The 22,241-nt window shown below is 31.8% G+C and overlaps 1 protein-coding gene and 1 long non-coding RNA gene across 10 annotated transcripts in view; one reads left to right on the top strand and one right to left on the bottom strand.

Annotated features, from left to right (window-relative positions):
• The window catches only part of LOC148623839 (uncharacterized), a 73,483-nt gene that overhangs the window by 38,233 nt on the left and 13,009 nt on the right, over window positions 1-22,241 (top strand). For 7 of the 9 annotated variants that reach the window (XM_088566034.1, XM_088566035.1, XM_088566038.1 and 4 more), the window contains 3 exons: window positions 2,163-2,205; window positions 7,154-7,204; window positions 18,471-18,629. In XM_088566034.1, the coding sequence (XP_088422160.1) occupies window positions 2,163-2,205; window positions 7,154-7,204; window positions 18,471-18,629 (253 nt within the window). The remainder of the gene's footprint in view (window positions 1-2,162; window positions 2,206-7,153; window positions 7,205-18,470; window positions 18,630-22,241) is intronic. The other 2 variants (XM_088566037.1, XM_088566036.1) reach the window with 1 other exon arrangement.
• On the bottom strand, window positions 10,941-13,867 carry LOC148623840 (uncharacterized). The gene is made up of 4 exons (XR_015920215.1): window positions 13,859-13,867; window positions 12,902-13,040; window positions 11,717-11,760; window positions 10,941-11,464 (listed from the first exon to the last, which is right to left on the bottom strand). It is a non-coding gene; the product is annotated as an uncharacterized LOC148623840 (long non-coding RNA).

Raw genomic sequence — 22,241 nt, 5'->3', positions numbered from 1 at the left:
TTTAGGCTTTTTAGAGCCTCTGGTCTAACTAACTACTTCTAATGTTTCCATTACTTTACATGTTAAAAAAGTAAATTCATTTTCAAAGTTTCACTGTGAATTCACATGATAAATGACATGTTAAAGTTGCATACCATTGTAAGGCTTGTAAAGTAAGGCTTTCAAAATCGTTATGCTAATGGTACAGTGATTGTAGAAATTCTTCACAAAATTCACTTGAATAAATAGTACTGAAAATCCACATTTTCACCTTTTCTATTAACTGACAGCATGGAGGCAAATTATTAACACATGTATATAGTATTCATACACTTTTGTAGTAAATTACAAATGTTTTTTGAAAGTACACATTCTCAGCTTTATTTTGACTGCTTTTGATCAGAATATACTCAAATAATGCACTTATTATGTGTACATGTAGGTTCAGTGCGTTTTTGGTACTATATGGGGGTGGCCATTTGACCCAGACGTGGTTAGTGAGACCTCTAGTTTATAACAGTTGTCTGTGCAACTTCATATCAAAGCAACTTGATATATTGTCAGAAGCCTTTTATAGGTATGCCATTTTGTGGGATTTGATTTCAGACTTGAGCTACGTCACTGTGGCATTTTGGCCATATGGTTTCTAAGGAGGAGAGCTTGGGGTATCCTTTAGTGAGCTGTTGACATTTTTTCTACTGGTAGTTTTTTGTATGTCTGAGCAGTCATACTACCTTTCAGTAAATAAATATCATAACATTGTTCTATGGTCATCATTCCTAGAAGGTTTAGTGCATCAAATTATTATGAATACATGTTGGGAGTTTCCTGAAAAAGACAAGGTCTGTTTAATCTTTGTTACTCTTTGATAAATCCTGTTTAAGTTTGCTGTAGATCATAAAACCATCTTATTATACATATTTAGATAGTAAATGACTTCCGTAATTTATTGATTGCCTTATAATGAGCTATTGAGCCTTTCCATACCTTAGCTTAATGACATTTTCAAATACGATAACTTGAACAGGCTAATCCATAGTTCTCAATGGACCAGGTGAAATGTTTGATCACTGCTATTATGGATCATCAGGGTCATATGATGAGTATTGCTGATAAGAAACCTACTTGTCTTATGTGAATATAACCTTTGAAATGGAAATGATCTTCACCAGTTACAAGATGGTTATATATGCTGTCTAAGGTTTTATTATGTTTATTGTACATTTGTTGTGATTCACCATACCTATTCCTATTTCTCCATTTATGGTCAGAATTAGTTGATATGTTGCAATTTGCTATTGGTTTTCCTAGTTTGAACCTTTTGTCTTTAAATGATTTCCTTTCTTTCTTAACATACAGGTATTTTATTTATCTTGTTATGTGTGTAATAAAGGGAGTGTTTTTGTAAGCATTCTGAAAATGGCCACTTTGTATGTTATTTGCTCATTAGCTGAATCAAATTTATCAAATGTTATCTTGCATGCTAGAAAATTTGGATGATCCAAATTTATATCTTACAGAAATCTAAAAATATGTTTGTATGTAGTAAAGTAGCTATAATATAATTCCACAAATAGCAAAGGCTATATGAAAGTCTTACAAATAGATAGTCGTTACTGATGAAATATCAATCTTAGACTATTGAACAGAATGACAGATACCAGTTGATCAGATCTAACTTCATGATAAAAACCTATAGTCACTGTGCTAAGTTTAAACAGAGCCTTTAGTAGTCATTTGACACATTGTATTCAAGTTGTGAAAGCTAGAATAATTATACAAGGGATTATAAAAAGTTAATTTAATACTGTGAAAAAAAAGTCTTGTTAATATTGAACAGTGCTACCTGTGACAGTATTTTCGCTCATTTAGTTATAGAGGTCTGTGATATTAGCCAGTTAATGAACTGTTTGGCCAACAGTGTTCTGATATAAGGCATACCATCAAGGAAATTACAATTAACGATCACTTGTTTGAAGACCATCTTTATCGTCACTGACGGAGGATATTTATTGAAAGATACTTTCAAGTGTCAATGAAAATTTAAATGCAAAGACTGAATTCATGGTTGTTGAAGAAGTTTTGCTGTCATTTGATGGTAGGTTGGATGTGTATTGTAATTGAGCAAAAGAAATACTTTTTATGATTATTACTCTGATGTGGGTATTAAATTGTCTTTACAGGGTACTCCTAGAGATCCTAAAGATGAAGATACCTCAGTACAAGGTAAGCACAAGCAGATATATTCTCTTTATTCAATGTTTATTTTGCTGATAATATGTATGTAGCGTCCTGAAAATTGATGTGATTTTTTTCTTTCTTGAAGGCCAAATTTAATATGTTACCAATTCCTTGTATGCCAACAACATAATTTTAATAGATGTTTATGCAATACTTAAAGGTGTTGTACCTGCACAGCTAATCAACTGCCAAAAATAATTGATACATTTTATAGTACTCTAGCTATTTTTTTTATTTATTTTTTTATTTTTGATAGTTTATTAGCATAGAATTCATCAGTCTGTATCCTTCTGACTGATATTGTATCATGTATATCTAAATAGATTTTTTACCAAATGTGCTACCCAATTTCAAATTATTGTCTTTTGCTGTATGTCACTTGAGCTTCTTGATTAATTCCTATCTGTTCTACAGTCAAACTCATAAATTTAAATCACCATAAACAATGGGTTCTAAAAACAAATTGAGGAAAACATTAAGCAGCACTTCAAAAAAAAATAATTACTTAAAACTTTCAGTTTTCTTGAAATTCACTGACTGGTACCTGTCTATTTTGATTGGTATAAACTTTTGTATGGACTTTTTGTCCCTATTCCAAGAAAAACAAGATAATTTTACAGGTATAATGTTGGTAGGTAAAAGTATGTAACCATTCAAGGAATAGACTAATTTTTTCCAATAGGGAAATGTTATTGCCCTTATTCTTTTTTCTCTAAAAAAATTGTAAGAAAAACAACTTTCAGCTGCATTGTACATAAAAAGTAAGTAAGGTCTGGTAAGTTCTTAGCATAAAAAAGGATTTTAATGAATAAAATGAGCCTTTAGCATCACATTTAATTTTTTCAATCTGCAGCAGTATTAAGATTTTTTTTATTATGCAAGTCAAAATTAAATAAATGGAAGATTGTTAATATGTTTCATTATTAAAATAGAGTGAGTGGGTTATTTAATTATCTTTGTAGTAAATGTTTACAGAAAGCCTTAACTCTCTTTTATCAAAACCCTGTATGTTTCTTTTCATGGAATTATGCCACATCTTTCTTCATGACAATTCCTTAGGTTAAAAAAAACTAAAGATTGATTTTTGTCAGTTTATAGCATGTTGAGCTACTATTTCTATTTTAAAAACCATTGATACCAAATGCAGTTGAATTACAGTATCCTTGGAATTTACAATATTTGATAGGGCATATTTTTATTTCAGTTAAGCTTACTTGATTATTTTATGTATTTATATTCAAGTCTTATATGTTGCGTAATAAGGAAGCTTTATGCACTATTGAAAAAAGAAATAAGTTATCAATAAAATAAATTATGATATGATAGTGCTGGCATTTGTCAAGTTCTGGCTGATTTTTTAAATTTACATAAATATTTGAATTTAAAATTGCACTGCCCTAACCCCAAAGTAGTTGAGGTGTGAATACTACAGGCTAGACCTTTTTGCTCTAACCTATTAAACTTATTTCCTTCCTTATATGCAGTCGAATATTTTATTGCACATGGTAGAACTTCACAGTGCTGGATTTAGCTCTCTACTTTCCTTTGTTTTGCTATGAGAACTTTCTGTATACTTTTTTTCATCTTAATCTTCCTATGTATTTGGTTTTTATGCTGCTGATGAGAGGTTATTTTTCGAAACATGTGCACAGCATAACCAAAACTTTACAATATTGTTTTTAGATTGACCACTTGCTAGTTACTACCAATATATTTGACATGGTCGTTAATGACAACTAATCATTACTGTACATTGATATCGAACTCATGCTTCAAATATATTTATCAATGGCAGCAGTAACACCAGCTCTTCTTTCTTTACATGATACTTTTATTTATGGCAAGCCTTTGCTTTTAGCATTTCTATGAATAAAACAGGCTACATCAAGTCTGTCATAAATCTGTAGACGTCTATTAAAATATATATCCTTATTTTAAAGATAAGTGTGTATATTTGAAGATACTGATTTTTTTTATTACTGTAGTGGACTATAGGTTTTATTCCACTATTATCAAGTCACTGTAGTGGACTATAGGTTTTATTCCACTATTCTCAAGTCACTGTTGAAACTCTATGAAATTCTCACAAATTTTCCATCAAGGGGACATGGAAATGCTGGGAGTCAGTCTGTCCGGGTTTTCCGCACTTTTTTTGTAATGCTCCTACCAAATAAGTTTTTTTTGGTATGTAGCCTTATTATGAAGAGTTACAGTTTCAGTGAATTTAATGTTTTCTGCACTTTTTTTGTAATGCTTTCACCAATTGATTTTACCTTTTGTATGTAACCTTACTATGAGAAGTTACAGATTAAGTTCAACTCTTGTTAGGTTGAATGATTTTTATACCCCATGAAACAAAGTTGCAAAGGGTATAATGTTTTTGACCTGTTCGTCTGTCCATCAGTCCATCATCAGTTTTTCATATTGACATGATTTTTGGTATATAAGTTCACCATGATATGTTACAGGTCAAGTGTACATTTTGTTTCAATCTGATGATTTTTACCAAAATTACGGGCCTTGAACTTAGCAAATTTCACAGAAAAAAAAGTTTTCTGGACTTTTTTTCTAAGCACTTGCAGAAATTGACATGATTTTTGGTATATAACTTCATCATGATAAGTTACAGGTCAAGTTTAACTTCTCTTTTGCTCCAATGATTTTTACCAAAATTACTTGCAAAATTCACGGAAATAACAGTTTTCCAGACTTTTTTGTCTAAACTTGCAGATTATGACATGATGTTCGGTATGTATACAAGTTCCCCCATGATAAGTTACAGGTCAAGTGTACGTTTTGTTCCGCTATGATGATATTTACTTTCGATTAACTAAAACTCAAAGAAATCACAGTCTGGAGTTTGAAACTACATTCTAAGATAAAGGTCTAAAGCCTAAAAAACAGTCTTATTCCTTTTTATGGGGGGTCCTTCTACATGTATTTCTCTTACAAACAAATTTACTTGAATATTCAACATGGGGATGCTTGGGGTATGTGAGCGTGCTCACTAAGGTTCTTTAATTACTAAAGTGATACAGAAGGCAGTTTGTTGGTTGAAATGTATCTTTTTATGTGGGGGGGGAGGAGGGGGGGACATTGGAACGCTGTTCTTTTATCCATCTGACTTTTGGGTTTCCTGATGTAATACCTGGGTTTGTCATTGGTCTTCTAGGGGGAACCATCTTCTAATCAGCAACTCCACTAAAACCACTGAATGGCATTCAGTGAAACTCTTTCATGTATTATGCATCACTTGATACCATTGTTCACCTTCTTTTTTTGATTTTCATCTGAATGACTTTATACAAAACATGGACTTTGTCATTGATTGACTTAGGGGGTCCATTTTCTACCCCACATCTCTAGAACTGCTGAAGAAATTCAATAAAACTTTCAAACATTATTTATCACATAATGCCATTGTGAACCTCTTATTTTGTTTTTCTATTTTGATCTGAATGACTTTTGGGGGTTTGTTTTTGGTTTCTATGGAGGGATGTGGTAGATTGTGTAGTCCAGTATGTTTTGCATTTTGAACTCCATCAACCTGAGAGGTGCTGGCAAGTTAATTATTCATGGTGTTTCTGATTGGAGAACTTACATTCTTGGAGTAGGTTGTTATTTTCTATTGTTAAGTCTTTCTCTGTATAGGTTCCTTTATCTTGTAGTTGGTTGTCACAGTATCAGTAATTGAATGGTCAGTTTTATCAAATCTGCAATTATCTATTCAGTTCTGAGGTAGAAATTCAGGAGTTTCTTGTTTTAAAAATAATTTTTAGAAAAACTCTTTACTATTTTTAATGGTAAAATTCTCCATAACCATTGAAAAATATGTTTCTTACAAATGGTGCATTGTTAAAGAGCTGCTAATTGAAAACTTAAGCATAATGTTTACATTTGTCAATATTACATGTAAATTTACTTGGCTAGGGTTAACTTATAAAGTTGATAATTACAAATTGTCATTATGTTACAAATTTATTTTACCAGTAAATCAGTCATATGTTCAGTTATCATTTTATGAAAAGTTGATGGAGGCTTACAAAATGAATCTCAATCTGTTGTGCATCATGATACTCTTTCCAAACAAAATTAGATTAAGCACGGCAATATTTGAAGTTGGAATTATTTCAGATTTTAGAAAATAAGTAAAAATCATGCCATTGTTAGGGGGTTAGTAGGTTTTCCTTGCCTTTTATTATCCAACTAACCTTACCCCATAGCCATGCCAGCATGACTGACGTCCATAGATGGGGTTAGTTTTACAAAACTTTTTTTTTTTCGTGGTCATTTTCTAAATTCCAAAATAATTTCAAATTAAAATAATAATAACTTTTTTGATATTTCCAAGCCTTATGTAAAAGTCTGGAAGGTTCTTGTTATGAAATTTCAAAATCAAAAGACCAAAATAAATGTAAATTCAGAGACTGCTGAGATTAAATAGAAATAGCGTTATAACTTATTAACTCAGTTGTATAGATGAGCATCAAAGTAAAGTCATTATTTAATTTTGTAGTTAATATTAATTTTATCCTCCTGGAAACAAAGTTTGGGGTATAACTAGAAGTAACCTTATCCGTCTATGCATTTGGTTTATAGCACAACTTTTTTCCTTACCAACTCAAAAGATTTTAGAAAAAATTATAGTAAGGTGCATTACCGGTATGTTTTAATTATGAATGTGAAAAAAATTGTTGGATGCTTGCAACAGAAGATAATGTAACTTATGGGTTTTACATATTATATCCCGTAAGCACATTTCTTCCTAAACAGTGCAGTAGAATCTGATGAAATTTTATGCAAATGCTGATGTGCAAGAAGTAATGGTTTTCTGATCCCTACAAAGGGAGATAATTCAACTGAAATGTTTTAATGTTTCATAATTTATGGTAAACCACAAACTTTGTTTCATTTCCTTTATCTTGTTGAACAGTTTTATACAGTGAAAGAGAAAATGATGTCATACTCCAGTATATTGATGAAGGTAATGTTTACGTGGGTATTTCGTTAAATTCTTAGTCAGCTGGTTGTTGGTTGGGATCTCCAAGTAGTTATAGAACTTGATATGTTTAGATATGTTTTGGTGTTTTGAACAGTATTTAACCTATGACTTTATAACCTTCCTGGGTCTGATTTCAGTCAGATAGGAAGTAATCTGCTTCAAATCATGTGGTGCAAATATGGAAGTTTAACATATGGGACAGCTGGGCCCACAGACGTTCAAAGTCAACTTTGATTTAGTTTAAGCATATTTTATTTGTTCAAAACAAAATGGATCAGACACAAGTAAATCATACTTATGAAGTCCTTTCCGCAATACAATATTGACAATGAAACATTTGTACATATGAGCATGGGAGTAATTGTTTATATCATAACATATATATATATATATATCATATATATAACAAAGTTCTTCTGAGAAGTTAGCTACAAAGAAGAAGAAATGATTTGTACAGATTTGACAGTGTTGATGAGCATAGCCCATTTAAGACTATTTTGAATCTTTTAGACCGCTTTATGAAAGCGAAAACGTGATAACTCTTGATTCCCAGAAACTAATAAATTAATATCAAATAGGAAGTTGTTAGGTAGCCAAGTGAGATCATTGATAAGTAATTCCCTGTATTCCCTGTACAAAGGACATTCAAAAAAATAGTGTTGGGCATTTTCAATTGAATATCCACAGCGACAAGCCGGATCTGAGATAATGTTAGCTTTACATAAATCATTGTTTAAAAATGAGGCAGAACATCTTAGTTGTGTAAGTATAATATTAAGTTTTCTTGGACCAAATGAGAATTATTCTGGAATTTCAGTTTTGACAGTTCTTCTTTTTAATGCCATTTTAAAGTGTCCAATTGACGTTGAGTGGCGTATTGAGAGGTCAAGAGTTTTCCATTCTTTAATTGTTGCAGGTATGAATGAATCCATAGCTGAAGACAATCTACAAAAACGTACAATGATATCTTCCCTATTTCTTAGGGGGTACGTTATTGTACTTTGTATGGTAGGAGGTAAAAGATTACAAAGATAGTTAGGAGTGTTATTATTTTTCATATTAAAAATCATTTGTAGTCTTCTTTTCTTTCTTCTTTCTGCTAATGTTTCCCACCCAACTTCTTTATAGATTAATTCTTTTTTTGTAAAAATTGGCAAACCAGTTACTATTCTTGCAAATTCTAATTGTAATTGTTCCAATTTATTAGTCAACTTGGATGTCACCTAACTTATGATAAGTGATATATATTTCTATAAGGCCACTCTAGATAATAACTTTGTCCTTTTACAGGTTAAATCTGCTTCTTGTTAGAAATTCTGTTGTATGTTTGCTCTCAGTTAGAGGTGCTTTGGGTGAGTGTTCAAAGATATGTTCAATAATTATATAGGACTGGTTGTTTATAAGGTGTCTTATTTTGAAATTTGGACCAGTTTAGTGATTGTACATAAGATATCTTGTTGGGATATTATAAGCTCACCTGGCCATGTGAGCTGTTGCCATCACATGGCATCTGTCATCATCACCATTTTTACTGCCATAAAAATAGAACATAGTTATCAGTTTTTCTCATATATTTCCAAAATTCTGTTCTTCAAGAGTCCCTTGTTTTCTTGTGTGCCCTGGAACAATATACACACAGCTTTAGTGATTGTGAAAGGTATCATGTTGTGAATAAGTCATTAGTTTTTTGGGTGGTTGGAAAGAAATTACCACAGTTTTAGTGATTGTACACAAGTTATTTAGTTGTGCCCCGTGCAGGTCCGGATGTTAAAAGAATAGGCTTGCAGCAGCGCTAAGCTTGTCATAAAAGGCGACTAAATAGTGCTCAGAACCCTAGCCGGGGGCTAGGGCGCTCTGCCCACAGAGCAACTGGGATGTGTGCCCCAGGTGGTGGAATGGGGTACCCCTGGCGTGTTACATGCTGGGGTTGTTAGGCAATAATACGGAAAACCTGACCGCAAACCATAGTGGTGCACCGTGTTGGGAAAGATGCCACGTTCCTCGCACGTTAAAGAACCCTACTGTGGTATTCTCACGGAGTAGGAACCGTAGGGCTCCGCCACAGGAGGCTAAATTGCCTGACCCTACCCATCTCTCCCTATTTCCAGTGGCTATCAAAATTTGTCGACCCCGATGTCCTTGTGTCCCATCCCTTTTTCATTTCATCATCATTTCATGTTCATTTGATCATCAATTTCATGTTCATTGTCTGAATATAGCTGAAATATTGCTGCTTTGACGTTAAACCCCAACAATCAATCAATCTAGTTGTGAGATGAAATTTTATTCCAGATGCCTTGCTGTGCTTTCCAGGGGAGACGTTTGGTCAGTTTTATTTTTTACTGTCTCTCTTGATCTCCTGTTTTATCCATCAGACTGATATGTGTATCTATTCAGCATGATGGATGAGAGTATTTAGACATTTAATTACTAAATACATATTAGAGGTTCTCTTTACCTAAAAGTTGGAGACAAATATATTGTATCAGAAGCATTATTTCAAAAAATTAATTTTGTGGTTATTGCCCTATTGTTATGTAAAGCATTAAGGTAATGTTGCTGACCTTTTCCTATTTTCATTCACACATTTACAGGAAGTATGTGGTAGTAAACATGTTTTGCATATAAATGTTACCATTTCAGCTGTGTTTAAAGTATGATTTATTCTGTCAAGGTGGGTCAGTTGATACATTAAAGCATTGTGCAAGCATTTCCAGAGTTGCTTGGTACTTCTTATTCAAAAGAGAAATTAGAGAATCAAATCAACCCTGAATCAAAATAATGAATTAATCCTTTTTATGTAATGGTACAGGATAGTAAAAGGATTGATCTATTTCAGGTAATGAATGCCATCAGAATGAACTAGAGTCTCATGATACATAAGTCTGTATACATTCCTGGCATGCTTGTATTATAATTGATAAACTTTATCTAAAAAGTACATTTTGCAAATTAGTACTTTATAGTCAGATGACAAAGTTTGCACTGTTATACTGTTTTATTTTTTTTATTAAGGGGTCTTAGAAGTCAAAAGTGTCATTTTTTTCTAAGGCCACAGTTTTTTTTCTAATTTGTTAGTTTAAGAAACCCGATTTTTCCAGCTAAGAGAAAAAAAATTTAAATTGGTATTTTAGTTTTCCAATTATTATTTTTACTACCACCGAAAAACAAAAAAATTGGCAAGTGCAAAATTGTTACACCTTCTTTTTGAAAGAAAGTTGGCTGCTTCTAGTTCTGTTCATTCAGCAACTTAACAAAGCAAAGTGAGAAGATTGAACAAATTTCACCACTTCAATAAAGTCATATTTAAGGGTTTTTGGTAGTTTGGGAAGCAATTTTACAATGATAAAATCAAAATAATAAAATAGCTATGAAGAATTGTGTGGAATTATGCAAGAGAGCTTATAAAATGATTGAGAACATTCAATTAAAATATAATTTATTGTCTTCTTTTTTGCTGAAGACCATTTCACCCACTATAATTATAAACAATTTTTAAATCACTGGATAATTTAAAGGGAAAACAAAGTGAAAAAAGGCAAGTTTCATTGTCTTCGTATTACTGACAAATTACTAGCTTTTAATGGATTTTTTTTTCAAGATTTAAAAACCATTAATTTAATTTTTTAAAGTTTTTTTTAAAGGCAATGTAGTCTCTCAGTGTAACTTTTCTATGAAAATAGGAGACAAATGCGAAAAAAAAGTTTATTGTCTTATTTATATCCTGTGTCAAATGTCAAATAATCACAATCAAAGTTGTACATGTATAAAAAAAGTTGTATTATGTGTCTGTACTTGCCCTGACTGTTCATTCAACTTGCTTAGTATTTATTTTATATACATATTGAAAATATTTGTGTGTTGACAAATATATTAGGGAGACATTGGTCAAGATATGTATGTGTCTTATGCTGCTTGTATTCTGAACAATATTATTATACTTATGGTTTGTGATAACAGAAACCATAGATATTAAATATTTACATTGAATTCCCCAGTCTTTGGTATGCGGACATTGCACAACATTTGCAGTCCTATCATAAAGTCACCCAGAGAACGTTTTATTGTAGCTAGATTAAGGTATATTTGTTTACACTGGATTTAATATGATTGTTCTACAATACGCCATGTTTTGTTACTACTCTTTGATCAACTTGTCTTTTAATCATTCCAATCATGTTGTTAGCATCAGAGGTTTCTGCTTCTAATCCTTTTTGAGAATCCTTTGAAAATAACTCATATCTGGAAGAAAATAAAACGTTGTCATCAAATCACAGGCTAGCTTAGCACTGATACTAGCATTCTATATCAGTTAAGAGGAATTACTATAGAGATTTAATCAATAACAGTTGTCAGTTAATATGTATATATATGGGTAGTGTTTATATACTGTTTAATCCAGTAATGAATCTGGTATAGGATATTGATATGGTCTTTCCCTTTTTGGTTAGTGTCTAATATGATTGGGCTTTTCTCTAGTTAGGATTTGCTCACCATGCATGCCCTCTGTATTTCAGTACGAATGAATACCAGTAAATCTGAAATGAAATTTTAAAGACCTTTTACATCCATAGGTTGATATTTTGTTGTTAAAGGTATTTACCAAAATTAGTATGGTAAACAAGAATTTTGATTGACGAACTTTCTTCTCATTGAATGAAATTTACTGAAATATCATCATTTAACAGATAGCTTCATGACATCTGTCTCTGGATCTCTTTTTTTTTACTATCTTATAATTTCTTAAACCTTGGAAAGGTCTGCTTTTCAGAATGTATTCTTAAGATTAGTTGATGAACATTATCTATCATTCATGTCAATGTGTCAGAATCAGAATCTCATGAAAATTACCTATATTTGATTGACTGACAGAATTATAAATCTAATCTAATTTTCTCTTGCTTCCTGTGCTAAGTGAAGCTTTCTGGAAGACCTTAAATTGTCCATTAACCTACACAGACAGATGATGGAGAATTACTGATAAAAAACAACTCTTACAGTTTCAAAGATATTTTCAGTTATAGATTTCTTGCAGCAGTTCCTAATAGATAAATCTACAATTACAAATCAGAAAGAACTTCATTGATTATCCAGACCCAAATCTTAAGGCCTATTATATCCTATTTTTACATGAGTGATTTATTTAGGATGAAAGGAGGACTTTAATTACAGCGGAAAGTGAGTGTCCATCACTGGTCCCTATTGTTTGCTCACTGATCCTGTAAACGGTGATAAAGTTTCCCAGTAAATTGTATTGACGTCATCTCAAGTGGCAATTAACTAAGAATTATTATTGTCTACTAAAAACTATGGAAATCCTCAAATCGTTTTCTAATAAAATATTGGCAAAGTTTATTTGAAGTGTCTCCTTGGCTGAATACAGTCTGCTTCTAAAAGCTGTGTTGTATTGAATATTTGTGTTTATGCTTAATTATGGATTTTATTATATTTGAGTATTGCAGATTTAATTTGATATAAAAAATGAAAAATTAAATGAAGGAAAATACCGTTCTAGCAAAGTTTCCTTGACAGGCAGATTATATTGTGATAAATTGAATTATAGTGTGACATTTTTCCCCTGAATTGACTTTTCAGTCATTGCCATGGTAATGCTAAATTTGAGATCAAAAGTGACATTAAGCCTGTTAATGTCCAATAAGATCTAATTTCATGTGTTACCAGTCATGTCTGATGGCTTTATACAATCTCTGTGGAATTTTAGCACTCTGTCACAGAGAAAATGTGACTGACCAGCCAACTGATAGTGACCAAGGGTGTAGTTGTCGACTTTCTTCTGTGCTTTATCTTTCAATTTTACCTATAATGAAAGTCTAAATTATTCCAGTTCATACATTGAAGTCTTTATTTAGATATAATTTTGTTGAGGATATTTTCAACTGACATTTTCAACCAAATATTAGATGGAATTGACCATTAAACAAAACTACAATGGCGAGACTGGCTCCGATTGATCCCCAGGTCTATTCATCAATACATGTATTGTCAGTACTCTGTACTATACATCAGTACATCCATATATATTCTTGCCATCTATTGTACTGTTTGGTTTTTAGGCAGGCATCAAGAGGGTATAACTGTTATGACAATTCATTCAGTAATCTCTTATAACATCTATATCAAGTCGCTGCTTAATATTCTAATTAAAAGAGATTGATTTGTACCATGGCATAGTATGTACAGATTCTATTTACAGCTGTCTTAAAAAAAATAAGCCAGGTGGTTTCGTTTGTATGTGCAATAATTGATCCTAGAGGGAATCTTCAACATTCAGCCAGTGTCAATACAAATTACATTGCTAATACACAATCTTTTCCTTCCAAAATTAGCATCAGAGATATTTGCTAAGTATCTTTGTTCTATATAAGGCTATAATCATTACAAGTTAGAGAGACAAGAATATCTGAAACAAAATTACTGGAGATACTAAGAGATGTAACAGCAAATCAATTCATACATGTTTTGGCGTTGATTGAATCAAGGAGGAGATTCAATGAAGTATTGATCAGATGGTTAAGTAAGGATTACCAATGGAATATTCTTTATAAAATTGGTAAATGTGTGTGTTTTATAATCAGGTTGAAACATAGCAGATAAACTTATCAAAATTCTTACTACCATCTTCATTCTTATCATATGCCATACTGATTTTTTTCTATCAATCTGCTTAATTATTAAGAAAATAGTTTTTTTTTTTTTTTATGAATACAATACTAAGGTAAAGATCAATAACACTCTGTTAGATGTAAGTATAGGTAGTAGATGTAGAAGGATTATATAAGCATTGTGTAAGTATAATTATTTACATATTCATTTTGACTTTTTTGACATTAATTAATGTATAACTTAAGGCAAAGTTATCATAAACACTTGGTATACAGGTAGTTACATGGTAAAATATTAATTTGATGAGACAACCAGTGATCTTGTAAGTTGTATATTTTATCACCAATATTTCATGCATTTAAAATAACAAGAGTAAAATTGGTACAAGTTTTTATTGCAGAACTACAGAAATATTTTTTTTGTGAAATGAAACCATTACATATTATTGATACTGGTACAAAATGTGTAATAAATTTGTTCGTTTCTATTTAAAATGATTGTCCATTGCATCATTATTTTGTTGTATTAATATGTGTAATATGCATTCTGTGTGTTGGATATAAAATATCAAAAGCTTAGGTTCTGAATTTCTTTAATAAGTTGTTGATGTATGAAAATAGAGTTGAATGCAAGATAAATTGTATTCTCTGTTGATAACTTTCTATGATGGCATTGGTGCATTAAAATTTTCATATATCCATCATGCATGTTTAAAAAAAATTAAAAGTCATACATTTTGAGAACTTAAAAATTTACATCACGCCTTAGATCAATGGAAAAACTTCTGAAGAAAACTTATTATAAGACTAATCTTTGCGTTTCTTAAACTGATACAAGTAAAGGGAATCTTGCATTTAGGTTACAGACCACCAATTCAACCAATGAGCATTTGGAACGTACGCAAAAATAGTCCTACGCAGAAATTACCCCTGTTCCTCATAGTGCTGTGAAAAAAGTTCTCATCTTATTTAAAAAATGTAAACAGTTTCTGAAAGGAAAAACATTTCTGTACATTTTATAGGTGCATTTTGCTTCTTGTGATGTGAAGCCTAATCTCCATAATGATTTTTAAATATACCCCTATCTTGTGAAAACACTGGGATTTCCCATGCTATTTATAGACCCTTCACTTCCGGTGACCAGTACTGCACTGCAAGTCTGCTAACCCCACATGCCATTCTGAGGATTGTGAGCTGACATATGTAGAATCATGCTGATATATAGTCCTCTGCAGGTTAAAGTTAAGGTAAAGTCCAGAGAAGCCATTGAATATTGTGAAATTAGCATAGAAGCCTATGGAAAGTGGAATTAGTGGTTTTTAGCCTTAAGCTGAAGCCATGGCAAAATGAAAAGTTTCTTGAAATAGCTTTAAACTACTTGAAGATCTTGTTAACTTTGCCATGAGAGGAATACACTACAAAAATCCTTCAAAATATGCATTTTTTTAAGTTATAGGTCCAATTATGGAAAATTGGTCTTTTTGGCTGATTTTTATGTCCTATCTTGTAAAAAGTGTAGAAAATTTTGTAAAAATATCAAGTATTAAACTTTGAGGGCTATATTTACCTAAATATGGTGGTAATAAGCACTTGAAATCAAGTTTTGTGTAGATTTGAGCAAAAATTAGGTTAGAAATGAGGAAAAACTCACTTTCATTACTGCGGTTAAGGCCATATCAGCATTCCCCTATGGCAACATGGAAAATCCATTATTGAGTACTTTTTTTGCTTTAGGTGCCCTTCACTGGTCATGTTTTAATGTGAAAACACTGTATTTACAAATTTAAAGCCAAATATATCACCTTTTGTGAAAATTTAAAGATTTAGGATTTTTGACATGTGATCAAGAAAAAGGGGGAGGCATGTCAGAAATAAATTTTTAAAAATAGACCAATTTCTCAGAAAATGATTATTTTAAAACTATTTCTTCATTAATATTGTTAAAAAACGAGTTGTGATTGATATTTTTTATTCGAAAAGTCAGAAAAAGTTCTTTGCAAATATTTAATGCATTTAAGTGTGGTAGAATATTGTCACTTTTTTGCTCGCAGAACTTGGTTACCCTATATTTAAAAATCAAATATTTAAAAAAGTGCTTGTCACATTTCACTGAAACTTTGCAAATGCATTCAGTATGTGTGTAGGAAGATACCTGTATAGTTATTTATTTTTTCTAAGACAAAAAGTGACTGTTTAGGTTACAGACCACCAATTCAACCAATGAGCATTTGGAACGTACGCAAAAATAGTCCTACGCAGAAATTACCCCTGTTCCTCATAGTGCTGTGAAAAAAGTTCTCATCTTATTTAAAAAATGTAAACAGTTTCTGAAAGGAAAAACATTTCTGTACATTTTATAGGTGCATTTTGCTTCTTGTGATGTGAAGCCTAATCTCCATAATGATTTTTAAATATACCCCTATCTTGTGAAAACACTGGGATTTCCCATGCTATTTATAGACCCTTCACTTCCGGTGACCAGTACTGCACTGCAAGTCTGCTAACCCCACATGCCATTCTGAGGATTGTGAGCTGACATATGTAGAATCATGCTGATATATAGTCCTCTGCAGGTTAAAGTTAAGGTAAAGTCCAGAGAAGCCATTGAATATTGTGAAATTAGCATAGAAGCCTATGGAAAGTGGAATTAGTGGTTTTTAGCCTTGAATCTTAGCAAATTCCTGCCCTTATATGAAACAGTCTGTAGAAAGTCTCATATGGTATAGTGTGTTGAAGTCTCAGATGGTTTATACTTTTTTCTATCTTAACATCCATTTTTCTATGTTTTAAATGTCACTATCATGAATGTCCTGAAGGTTTAAGCTTCTTACAGCATCTTGTCAATAAGTGTAAAATGTTTAGTGTATCCTTAATTATGTGGCACTGGGGAAATTATACATTTTATAAAGGAAAAATATCAGAAGCTCTTTGGTAAGCACACTTTGTTTTGTTTTGTTTTGTTTTCCTTTTTTTTTGACATTGGATTCAAGAAACCTTGTTACTTTGCAAGTACATTTTCATATCTTTATTTTTATTATAATTTCAAACAATAAAATACATCATTTTGGTGGCAAATCATAAATAGGAATGTTTCCATCTGCTTCGGTCACAGCTCCCTTCCAATAAACCCATCTCCATGCTTCTGTCACAGCTCACTTCCAAAACCTGTCTCCTTGTTTCTGTCACCGCTCACTTCCAATAAGCTTGTCTCCATGCTTCTGCCACAGCTCACTTCCAATAAGCCCGTCTCCATGCTTCTGCCACAGCTCACTTCCAATAAACCCGTCACCATGCTTCTGTCAGCTCACTTCCAATAAGCCCATCACCATGCTTCTGTCACAGCTCCCTTTCAATAAACCAATCTCCATGATTCTGTTACAGCTCACTTTCAATAAGTCCATCACCATGCTTCTGTCATCCCTCCTCCAAAAAATGCAGTTTATGATTTTGTTCATTTTTCCATCTGCACTTGTCATTTCTACCACTAAAATGGTAGTCTATGCTTTTTTCGTTTCCTCCTCATATTAAGTCAGTCTGTGCTTCTGTCATTTCTCCCTTAAAAAAGCCACTCTATATGCTTTTGTCGCCTCTCCCTTGAAGCCCATTAAAAAGGCCGGTCTCTATGCTACTGTCACCTCTCTCTTTAAAAAAAGCCAGTTTTTATGCATTTGTCAGTTCTCCCTTGAAGTCCTTTGAAAAAAACCTCTTCTGTCACCTTTCTCTTTAAAAAAGCCAGTCTCTATGCTTCTGTCACTTTCCCTTTAAAAAATGCCAGTTTCTATGCTTTCGTCATCTCTCCCTTGAAGCCCTTTAAAAAAGCCAGTCTCTGTGCTTCTGTCAACTCTCCCTTTAAATAAAAGCCAGTCTCTATGCTTCTGTCACCTCTTCCTTTAAAAAAAGCCAGTCTCTATGCTTCTGTCACCTCCCTTTAAAAATAGCCTTTGTTACCTCTCTCTTCAATCTCTGATTCAATTGATTATTTTACAATATTTTGTAACAATTTTTGTACTACAATTCAAAGTTGAATTGCACTATTTTTACCAGATTTCATTTATTACTTCCTCTCTGAAAGGTGAAATTAAACTTCCCTGATGTTTGTCCTTGTTGAATAAGTACCAAATATTTGCAGAGCACTTTTGATTTCCTTTCGTTCATACTTAAATAGCCAAATACAACAGATGGGATTGAAAATTAATGATTACCTAAATAAATTTACTGAGAGAACAAGTAAGCTGTGGTTTTATAGGTGGGATTAGATCAGGGTGTTAAACATACATGTACTGCTATACAATATATATATATATATCTTTATTACATGTTGACAAAAGTCGTACGTCATTCACTCTTATGTAGTTCACACCTGAGACAATTTTGTTAATTAAGTTTCTTGAGGTAGGTTGGCAGTTTACTGCTTTCCTAGTGTTGGTATGAAATGTTGATTTGAATAGATTTCATCATAAAACAAGTTGAACAGTATTCTTTAAACCTAATACAAGATGATTGAAATGATTTTGGTGCGACTTCCTACAATACCGGATTAACTTTGATGTGCCTTGTAGTAGTTTCCTTGTTTGACATTTACAGATATTTTATCTAAAAAAAAGAACGTTATGTATTTTCTTCAGAAACTGGAAAAGCTGTTCATATATCTATGAAAGTGGGTGATGACGGCAAAATGACCGAGTCTGACGGTAAGAAAGAGGATATTGCTTTTGGTGTAGAAGATGAGCATGGCAAACAAGGTGAAGTTGAAATTGATGCAGCAGAGGAGGAACAAGAGGAAGGTAAATCTTACAGTTTTATTTCCTATTTACAGTAGAAATAATCCTTTTGTGTGGCACCATTTAATACACACTTAACAGTAAAACCTGGCTAATCAACACTTTAAATGTAACTTGAATGATGGTAAAGTGGTCTCAATCTTAATCTCCCAAAATCAGTAATTGCCTTGCAGATTAAGAACAATATTGAATAACTGAATACTTTATAATTATTGTCATTACTATTGTTAAAATAAGTGGTGAGTGGACATATCTGTCAAAAATAACAAAAAAGCCAAATAACCTCGTAGAACAATATATTTCATTTAGTTGCATTTTTGTGGCAATTTTGCTTACTAATATACCATCAATTGTTTGTGGAATACAAAGATACTGCAAATTGTTTTTGTTACAAAGTCTGTTTGATGATGGCTGCTAAATCCTAATTATCTAGACAAGGACATCCTTTTGGAATTTTTACTGACGTAGGCATATTGATTCTTCTGTATGACACAAGCAACATGAAGCCTGGTTTTTACTACTCATTGCTATAAATAAACCTTATAAATGTTATATTGTTTTACTGAACTCAGATGTTTATTTCACTTCATGAATTTAGACCAAAATTTTGAAGATTGAGCAATAATAAAGGTATTTTTCTTTGTTTTATAGTGATCTTTTAAAAAGGCATATGAAAAATTTCTAGTACTTTACTACTAATTGCATTCTTTATAGTTTGAATATTTTTTTTATCAACTATAGATGTGATAAAAGCTTAAATTATAATGGTGAGTGATATCAGTGTAAAAGAAAATGTCGAAGTATGTCAATATGAAAACCACCTTCCAGTGTGCTGTTTATTCTCAGTTCAAACCAGTCCAATACTAACCATTTATTTGTTATCAGAACTATTGTATGATGAATTCTGAGACTTCATTATTATAATTGTTGCGACTATCTGTGGTGATGGGATCCATTTTGTACAGGATAGTCCATAAATGGATAATTGTGCAAAGTTTACCATGTTGGCTTAGATGTTGGTCTGTGGCAAGCCATATTGGACTGAGAAGCACCTTATGCAATATTACTATATTATCAATGTCTGATGCCAGAAAAGATGTTTCACAGATGGTTAGGAATTGCTATTTCTTAACCTTCATATTAAGATTGAAATATTAAGCCATGCCATACAGCTGTATTATCATTGTTTGTTTGTTGAGTATTCTTTTAACCTTTGAATTAATTATGATGTATAATGATATTCCAGTAAGATCTTTTTCTTTTATCTGATAAACTCATCTGCTGACATAATGCAGAATCATATCAGATGTTTGTGTTGTATAATAAGAAAAATAGAAGACAATTTACCAGTAAAGAGATGGTGTTAGTGTTAATCAATTAATCATATCCTTCTATTTCTATATTAAAATAACATTATAAACGACATTGTAACAGAATTTTCATGGTACATTTGTATTTATTGCATTCCTTTTTTAAATCTGTTTCATACATCACATCCAGATTCCTTTACAATCAGCTGTCTAAAAGATGTAACTTTATTAATGAATTTAGAAATATTTCAAATCAAAATGATGAAGTTCTTCATTGATTGAAATTGCAGGTTTATTTAAAGTATGAAACACTTATAAAGACAGCAATGTTAGGTACAAGTTTGATGTCCATAGTGAATTGAAATGTGTCTGAATGGTTAAAACAAATAATCAAATCACTCAGGTAAATGTCTACTAACATGGTCTGTTAAAAGTACATTTCATTCTTACGTTTCATTATGTGAACATAAGCTTCTTACAGTGCCATTTATTGAGACAACTCTCTGGATTGTCTAAGTTCACATCTAAGTTTATGTCACTACATTTATCTACATTGATGGAGCCAATTATGAATCATTTCTTTTCTTAATATTTTATACAGACTGCCTTTGAAAAGTTTTATTCCTTTCATATTACTTAACATGACTTAACAGTGATGATATACATGTATTAATTATGTTTACAACAGCTTTGTTGTTTGTTAGTCATATATTACAATAATGGAACAATATGTTCTTGTCACATTATGACTGTTTGACTGGTCCTCTGTCAGTGACTAGTCAGTGTTGTCGTATTACATAATTCATCAAGAATACTGCTTACTAGGTGTAAAGTTCTGAAGCATGTAGATACCTCTGAAATTCCCTGTACTTTGTCAACCAGTCATTGGTTAACCAGCAACAGTTCACAATTTTTTGTGTTTTCTTTTGTTTGTATGCATCATATTTATTTAAAAAATCATGATTGAAAATTATCAGTTTGAGTTTAAATTATATTTTGTTGAAGGGTTAAGTGTTATATCAGTGTACCTTCTTTAAAACTCTTTTATGTTAAAAATGCATTGAAAAACTTCTTTGAAGTCAACTTTTTAAACATAAATAATTAGAATGCAACCAGATAGTTGCACTTTTTTGGTAATATATATATATATTGTATCTTGAATTTTTTTTGTATATTTGAAGGAACTATAAAATAAAAGAAATTTGAAAAAGAATCATATTAATTTTCAATATTTTAAAACTTTTGTAAAGTCTGCTTTCAAATTTTTTATGTATTTTATTGACATTTTCCACTGTAATCTTTTCAAGTGATATGAAAAACATTCCAAGTGCATCAAACGCATGCATATTTCTAGGGGTGTACATATGTATACAACTTAAGATAATTGTGTCTCTGTCATTAAACATATGTATACAACTGGAGATATTTGTTTCTTTGTCATTAAACACATGTATACATCTGGAGATATTTGTGTCTCTGTCATTAAACGCATGTATACAACTGCAGATATTTGTGTCATCAAACATATGTATACAAATGCAGATTTGTTTTTTCACTGTGTATGATTTTAGTTACTTTATGTTCTTTGTTGTGTATGTCTGTTTACCATGTCTGGTCTTTGTCCCTGGAGTACCTTTTTTTTTATTACTGCTATAACCTTGGTTCCCTTGATTACTCTTTCATCAAACACATGTATACAATTGAAGTTGTTTTTGTCTGTCATCAACTCACACATATAACTGGCAATGATTGTATTTCTATGTCATCAAATCACATATTTACAATTGGAGATGTTTGTCTATCTCTGTTATCAAACACATGTATATAGCAGATGTTTGTGTCTCTGTCATCAAACACATGCATACATCTGGAGATGTTTGTGTCTCTCTGTCATCAAACACATGTATATAACTAGAGATGTTTGTGTCTCTCTGTTATCAAACACATGTATACAACTGGAGAAGTTTGTATTTCTATGTCATCAAACACATGTATGCATCTGGAGATGTTTGTGTCTTTGTCATGAAACACACATATACAACTGGAGATGTTTGTGTCTATGTCATCAAACACATGTATACATCTGGAGATGTGTGTGTCTATGTCATCAGACCAAGATACAGCAGCTGTTTGTGCCTCTGTCATAAAACACATCTGTACAACATTCTTCTTTTGATGTTTCTGTCTTTTGTGGAGAAAGATGTGTCTGTGTGTCATGAAACACGTGTAAACACAGCTCATGTATTTTTGTGTGCATTAAAACTTTTGAAATTATCAAATTTTCTTCTTGCTGATAGTACCTTAA

Source organism: Perna viridis, chromosome 2 (assembly GCF_037379345.1).
Source record: "Perna viridis isolate PV_CMFRI_1.1 ecotype Kerala chromosome 2, ASM3737934v1, whole genome shotgun sequence".
Taxonomy (NCBI): Eukaryota; Metazoa; Mollusca; class Bivalvia; order Mytilida; family Mytilidae; genus Perna; species Perna viridis.
Note: the sequence above shows the minus strand (reverse complement) of the source record. Positions and strands in the feature narration are given on the sequence as shown.